This window comes from Nicotiana tabacum, chromosome 17, assembly GCF_000715075.1.
Source record: "Nicotiana tabacum cultivar K326 chromosome 17, ASM71507v2, whole genome shotgun sequence".
NCBI classification, from domain to species: domain Eukaryota; kingdom Viridiplantae; phylum Streptophyta; class Magnoliopsida; order Solanales; family Solanaceae; genus Nicotiana; species Nicotiana tabacum.
The window spans coordinates 68,342,164-68,349,693 of NC_134096.1; the positions used below are offsets into that span (position 1 = coordinate 68,342,164).

At 39.6% G+C, this 7,530-nt stretch overlaps 1 protein-coding gene and 1 pseudogene across 3 annotated transcripts; both read right to left on the reverse strand.

Moving 5' to 3' along the window:
• Positions 1-288: 288 nt before the first annotated feature.
• On the reverse strand, positions 289-3,468 carry LOC107823118 (putative metal-nicotianamine transporter YSL6; annotated as a pseudogene).
• LOC107772873 (DEAD-box ATP-dependent RNA helicase 21-like) lies at positions 327-5,687 on the reverse strand. 3 transcript variants are annotated; one of them, XM_075234446.1, is made up of 3 exons: positions 3,388-5,547; positions 3,251-3,302; positions 327-2,136 (listed from the first exon to the last, which is right to left on the reverse strand). In XM_075234446.1, the coding sequence occupies exon 1, from the start codon at positions 5,476-5,478 to the stop codon at positions 3,523-3,525; it is 1,956 nt and encodes a 651-aa protein (XP_075090547.1). In that variant the 5' UTR covers positions 5,479-5,547; the 3' UTR covers positions 327-2,136; positions 3,251-3,302; positions 3,388-3,522. The 3 variants fall into 3 exon arrangements, with proteins under 3 accessions (XP_075090547.1, XP_075090545.1, XP_075090546.1); XM_075234444.1 differs by having other exon boundaries at positions 327-1,600; positions 1,756-3,302; XM_075234445.1 differs by having other exon boundaries at positions 327-1,600; positions 1,756-5,687.
• Between the last annotated feature and the right edge of the window lie 1,843 nt (positions 5,688-7,530).

Here is a 7,530-nt window from a genome sequence, read left to right on the forward strand (position 1 = left end):
GGGAAAGCACTGATGCTCTGAAGATTTATTACAAATGAAGTATATTTTAACCCCTTTTTAAATTTCAAATGTTAGCGAGTAAATCATCACAGTTCTAAAATCTCAATCTGCTAAAAGCATGTTCGACCAAGTTTGCTATAACAGGACATAAAATTTTAATGATCGCTTTCACATTTCGTTAGACATACAATTGGACTAATGTGTATTAGTAGAGGAAGGAAGCTAAAATGGTACATCATCCCAGTAATACTTTCCTAGTAGAGTAAAACAGTAACAACAAACTCCAACTGACGAGTGCAAGCGATTTTGGATAGAAGTATAGAAAATGGTGATACAGATAACATGTCCTTAAATACAATAGTGGTATCTCAAGTAATACATTTCTTGTAACATTCGATGCACATTATATTTACATGAATGGATGAGCTTAAGAGACAGAATATTTACAACCTGAAGGATTCTTGAGCTTGCCAACCCCAACTTGTTTTGGATTGAGGCATAGTTCTTGAAGTATTCTTGATCTTAGAGAGAGGAAAAGGATTGCACTTGCTGCTCAGTTGTATGCAGAAGGCCCAAAGTACATGCAAATTGGTAGGTTGATCCGGAAGATAAAGAGGATAGCTGATGGTATTGTCCAAATACTATCCTTACATATCAAACAGAGGCTACTGCACCAGCATTCCTAAGCCGAGGGTCTACCAGAGAGATGCAGGGGTAAGGTCTACGTACACCTCCCCAGACCCCACTTGTGGGATTACACTGGGTTTTTTGTTGTTGTTGCTACTGCACCAGCAAAATCTACTGCATCTTTCTTATTTATCCTCTCCCATACAAATAATATCACTGTACCAACAAACATGTTGATTGCAAAATAAGCTCCAATGTATAATGGCACAGCCATTGCCACCGGAATAGGAATAAAACGGGAATATTTTGCTGGAGTCGCATCCCTCAAGAGGTTTAGGGCTAGAGCTGCCACAAAGAACCCACAACATAATGCAGGGCAATGCTTGGGAAGTTCAGCGAACCCCTCAATTCCGAGAATGGCCATCTCTCGGTACATAACAGCACATGTTGCTTTGTATGCATTATCTGGAGCGCCAATGTCAAAAGCATTCCAATACATCCAAAATGTGAGGGGTGCAATAATGCAATCCATTTATGTTCCCACCAATTGACTGACAGACATAGATTTAGCTGATGATTTTGTAAGATACCCTGTCTTGAAATCTTGCATTAAATCAGCAGCAGTGGAGACGATGGACATCATAACCCAACATGCTGCCAATCCTGCTATGACCCCGCATTGCTTCCTACTAGTGAAGCAATAATAAAGAGACCGATCTTCCCATCAGTTAAAGCCAAGCTCCAGACTGTGAGACCAATAGAATAGGAGTTACAGAAGGCGAGGGCAAGGACAATTAGATATGAGCAAAGGACCAAATGCCACTTGAGTGGAGGAAAGATAATTGGCATTGTGGCCGTTGATATTGCATCCAGTACAACATATCCAGAAGCAGCAAACCAAAATGATATCTTATCTTTCAGGAAACCTCATCACGCTTCTTCTTTTCAAGTTGTAATTTGGAATCCTCACCATCTATAGAAGTTTTGAATGCACAACATTCAGAAACTTCAGATATAAGATCTCTCTAGATCATTTTACTGGGAGTACCCAAACTTCCATGCTAACTGTATGATTAATTTGTTATACATACTTTAAACTAAATGTTGTGATAATACATGGGAACTTACATATATTATCTTTCTGAATGAATCGATTCAGTCACAAAGAAATTGCAGCATGGTAATCCAGGAGCAATGTCAATGCAACACCGACTATCAAACTTCGTCTTTCCTTGATCATATTCACTTAAATGCAGTGAGATCATTAAGAAAACAGAAAAAGTCTAGTACTATCGAATTTCGGCAGTTTGTTTTCTCTTCATTACAAACTATACATCAGTATACTAATCCGGAACTCAAACAATTTCTTTAATATTAAATTATTAAAAGTTTGGTGGTCAGCCCCATTTGTTTCATACTTGCCAGTATGTAAATAAAATGTACTTCGAGAAGATAGCCTCACCTGAGACCTCCATGACAATGGGAAGATTGTTCTGTTTGCTGCTATTTCTGAAAATTTCCATCACGGAGATTGATACTACCTTAATCAGATTGTATTTCCATCACAAAAAAATAAACAAAAACTAGCTTGATGATAAGTAGTAGCATGAATGAGGCAACGCGCCCCCACCAGATACAAGGCATGTAATGAAGTTCAACCGAATACAAAAGCTAGTATAAACTAGCAAGAGAATGGGTTAGTCAGCCAAGACTAAACTGCACAAATATATAGTCCTAAAGAGGAGGTCCACTGTGTTAGTATCCATTCTGGTACGTTCTAAGTTACAAGGCTCCGCCCTCCCATGCATACAGCAAGCATTAAACTTATACTGGATAAAAATGCCAATATAAACTTTGCAACAGAATGGTTAGTCACCGTAGACAAGATTTGAAATTCTCATTATCCATCATGTCATACAAACAGGAAACATGACAGCAATTCCAAGGCTAAGAGCTTAGGAAGGAAGTCATTTTTTGTATGGGCAGACTCTACTATTGGCACGATTTGAGGTGAAATTCTAATCAGCAACGTATTAGTAGTTTTAGCAGACAAATTCTCCAATACCAAAAGGCTGCCAGCTCAATGCTCTTTTACTCAAACTTCAGTGTAAGGGGCCCTACAAGTATCAATGGCACAATGGCCTCAGATTGTTTTCACGTAAAAAGAAAATAATTAGATAACTCTTGATATGTTTCACTATCAAGTGAGCAACCTCGCGTAATCTAAACATAAGTAAGCGATAAGTGAGCAATGTATCATAATCTCAAATATCATCTCCTACATATCAGGTCTCAGGTTGAATGCTTTGCATGTTCCAGTTAAGAAGTTCCATGAAGTACTGTGCTATATTACCATTTGATTTGTTCGTTTTTTGAATGAAAACATTACGGTCCCACTAGGTAATGAAAATTATTTTCAGCACAGAGAAGTTCTCAGCATCAGTAATAACTATCAAAACTAGAAAAGAAGAGCAATCAAAACTAAGCACACACCGTATCCTAAGATAAAGTAATGTATAACATAAATATAAGAAAAACCAAAACTAAGCAGACAGTTACCGAAGATAAACTAATGTATAACAGAAATATAAGAAACAAGAGAGTTTACGATTACAGATGGAACCTTAAGTAACGCTCAGTTGTCGACAATCCAGACCAGAATAAGATAGCAATTCCTTCAGTAAAGTTAACAACACATTACTTGTTAGTAACAGAATGAAACTCCTTTACAAAAATGATAATAATTAGTTACGTGTTTACCACTGTCACTATGAAGGAACCCTCCACTGTATCTACCACCTCCATCATTCCCGCCTCGCTCCATCTTTCAGTAGATTCCATTATAGAAATTCTTAAATCTTGAACACTACGATAGCATACAAGTTAATTCCAACTTTAATGAGTAAATAGAGTTTCTTTCCGCCTAGGTGGTCTGTCAGGAATACTTCCTGGCTTGAACTTTGAAGCCTCGTGCCTTGCAAGTTCGGGGGGAACATGACTGTTGCTTTGGATGAGCATTTGCTTAAGATCGTAAAAGACATCAGTATCCTGTAGGGTCAAGAATGTTGTGGCTACACCCTTCTTTCCTGCACGACCTGTACGTCCAATACGATGGGTGTATGCTTCAATATTGTTTGGCATATCATAGTTAATCACATGGGCCACATCAGGTATATCAATTCCACGACCGGCAACATCAGTAGCAACTAACACATTATACCTCTTTGTCCTAAATCCTTCAAGGCTGATTTCTCTCTGATCCTGTGACTTCCCACCGTGCAGTGTGCTTACCCTATAGCCAGTTTTGTCCAGATTCTTGGCAACAAAATCAGCCTGCTTCTTAGTGTTGATGAACACAATAGCAGTCCTATCTCCAAGCTCATCCAGCAGCCTCTGCAGCATATACATTTTCTCCGATTCCTTTACCATGAACACGTGCTGAGTAATGAGGTCAGTAGCCTTTCCAGCAGTGCCAACAGTCACGACAACAGGATTTCTCAAGTATTTTCTAGCCAGCCGCTCTACAGCAGGTGGCATGGTAGCACTGAACATATAAGTGGTTCGATAAATCTTCTTCTCATCAAGCTCTTCATTCTCATTCTCTGGTTTCATATTACTCGAAGGCATAGCATCCAATACACCCATAACCTGAGGTTCAAAACCCATGTCCATCATTCGGTCAGCCTCATCAAGAACAACATAATTACACTGATTCAGAACACAATAACGTCTCTCCAAGCAATCGAGAAGTCTACCGGGAGTAGCAATTACTACTTCACAACCTTGCCTAATCCTAAAACCTTGCTCCTCTATGGACTGTCCACCAACAATAGAAACAACTCGGATACCCAAATAGTGCGCAAACTTAACAGTCTCATCCTCAATCTGTTGAGCTAGCTCTCGCGTGGGGGCCATTACAACAGCATATGGCCCCTCCGCCTCGTTCTCTTCCCTCAACGGAGGAAGCCTACTGATATAAGCTAACATAGGGAGAACAAATGCAGCAGTTTTACCTGAACCAGTTTCCGCGACGCCAATCACATCACGCTGTTGAAGTCCAAGGGGAATGGCAGCCATTTGAATAGGAGATGGCTTCTTGTAGCCAGCTCTGTCAACGGCCTTGAGCAACTCGGTAGTCAACTTGCCCTCGGCCCAATTCCTCATGGGCCAAGGTATCCTCGACCCTTTATAAGATATATTATGATCCTCCCTGAATATCCTCCAATCTCTTTCAGTCATTTCCTCCAGCTTCTTGTCCGACCAATGTCGATCAACCCTCATATCAAAAGTGTCGTACATGTCAGCATCTCGTTCCTTATTCTTCAAGGCAGCTGCTTCTACTGCAGTCCCTTCGATGCCGTTCCTCTTACGTATCTCCTCCAGCAAATCCCTCTTAGTCCTGGCTGCCAGCTTCTTCTGCTCCTTTCGGTCTATTCCAGCACGGAATCCGCGACCGAAGAGTAAACCGGGTTCATGAGGGTTTTGGTAGAGAGAGCTTATGTCACGTGATGTGTCCTCGCTGTGTGCCCAGTCGAAGGAGAACCGGGATTTGTTAATGATCTCTCGCTTCTTGGGCTTTTCCGGGCCCAGATAATACTCTTTAGTAGTTTCGACCTCCTTTTCTTTCTCCAATCGAGCTCGCTTTCGTTGTTTTAATTCTTCGTCACGCTCCTTCCGTTTCCTGCGCTCGGCCTCCCGGTCCATCGACTCTCCCCTGTCTCTTTTTGAATCTCTTTCTCCGTTCCTGTCACGACGGATGTGAAGGATATGTTTGTGATGGTGTTCATCGTGGCGGCGGAGCAGTTGTCGCTGTGCTTTAGTGAGAAAGATGGGAGAAAGATGGGAGTTCATTGTCGTGATACACCAAAATAGTGCGTCATACTAATATATTTATAATCGAAGAAATCCTATTTCAAGTTGAAATAGGATTTCTTAAAAAAAAAAAAAAAAAAAAAGGAATTCTCTGGATTAGGAATTTCTCCGCGCTAACATAATCCTTGAAGGATTAGGACATTAGTTGCAGCTATATCTTAATGCTACACTATTTGGTTCTCTTGAGTGTAGTAATTAGTAAACTTGTCAAAAATCAAAGTTTATTCAGGTGCAATGATACTTGAACCGTCAAAACTAGTAGGTACTAGATGTTTACGTTCTAATACTTCAATTGGGTGCTTTAATGCATCATGTGTCTCATTTAATGGTGTTTGCTTCAAAATTTTGATCTTTTTTAATTATTAAAATATTTGCAAAAAAAAATTTCAGCTAACTACCAAGAAAGAAAAGTTTTTTCTTTTGCATAAGTCGACAAACTATCTTAAAAACTTTTTATTGAAACAGTTTCTATTAGAATTGAAAATTATTATAAAAAACTCTTCTTCAAATTTTTGAAGCAAACTCCCTCGTTAGCAGACTATAAGAGGAACTAAAGGTTCAGTTATTTTTTGGTATTGCTATAGTGGAAACCTTTTAAATTTCCTCTTTCTTTCATGATCGGTTTGGTAGATCAGTAACAAAATCTGATTTTGATTTTTATTTCATTATGTCATAACAGTCGGATGTCTGTAAATTTACTAAGAAAGAGAATTAACGACAAACCAAGGGGCAAGGGGTTATGAGTTTAATGGTTTTAATGGGAGGAAAGGGAGGGGAAGCGGGTCTGAATAAGTTATGGTTAGGATATGGGGCTGAGTTTTTTAATTCAAACGACTGGGTCATTTTTCTGGAAGCAAGGTTGATTCTGATACTGAAACATCTGCAAATGCTTCATCTTTGCCCTAGGATATCCATGGTGCTCCTCCTGAAAGTTTTATTGTTAAGCTTGCTGAAGTAATTGGACGTATGAAATCACTGCGGAAAACAAAATTGTTGCTGAAGTAAGTAGACTCTATGAAAATAGTTCACATTCAATTTTCTAAGCAGCTATGTTAGGGATTCCTGTTGTCATCTCACATCAGCTTTTTCTTATATGAATATATGCATTGAGCTTTCTGTCCTGCTATTACGGAGTTTCTGAAGAATAATATAGAAGTGTCACTTTACATCCCTGATAGATAGCTGCAGCTGTATCTTAATGCTACACTAGTTGGTTCTCTTAAACTTGCCAAAAGTCAAAGTTTATTCATCTGCAATGATCGTTGAACCAGCAAGGCTAGTAGGGACTAGATGTTCACGTTCTAATACTTCAATTGGGTGTAAGGGTGGCATGTGGGCTGGTTAGGACTTGAACCAGCAAGGCTAGTAGGGACTAGATGTTCACATTCTAATGCTTCAATTGGGTGTGAGGGTGGCATGTGGGCCGGTTAGGACAGGGCCCGGCCCAGGACCGCAAGTCTAAATGGGCTGTGGGCCTAAACGGTTCTAACCGGATAGGACCGGGACCGTGGGGAGGTGGGCTGGGTAGTGGGCCAGTCCCATAGGCGAGGCCCGCGAGACCGGGATCGGCTGGGAAGTGGGCCGGTTCAAGCGGTCCTAAATGGGCCTATCCGGGCCCAAGGACTAATTTTTTTTTTAAAAAAAAATCTGCCACATTATAGTCATTATGACATTTAAAATATGGCTGTTTTACCTGCCAAAATAGCCGTTGGCTATTTATAAATAGGCATTCAACCCCCCAACTTTGTTTTAACCCTAATATTTTTTATAATTACACTTTTTCTTATATATATAGCTTATTTATATATATATGTATATATATATTAAAAAACTCGATGAGTAATGCGCTCACTCTTTTATCATTTTCACTTAATACCATATTTTTGTATAGAGGAGAATTTAATATCATGACGTGCGCCTATCCGAATCATCATGTGTATGTGTTGAATGTCACATTCACATTTGTTAACTGAATGTCACATTCGCTATCTTTAGTATTCTTGTCATTGTTTTCTTATCTTAATTGGAACT

Excerpts from the sequence above, each read along its gene's own strand:
- LOC107772873 (XM_075234445.1), bottom strand. The coding sequence starts at position 5,478 with ATGAACTCCCATCTTTCTCCCATCTTTCTCACTAAAGCACAGCGACAA.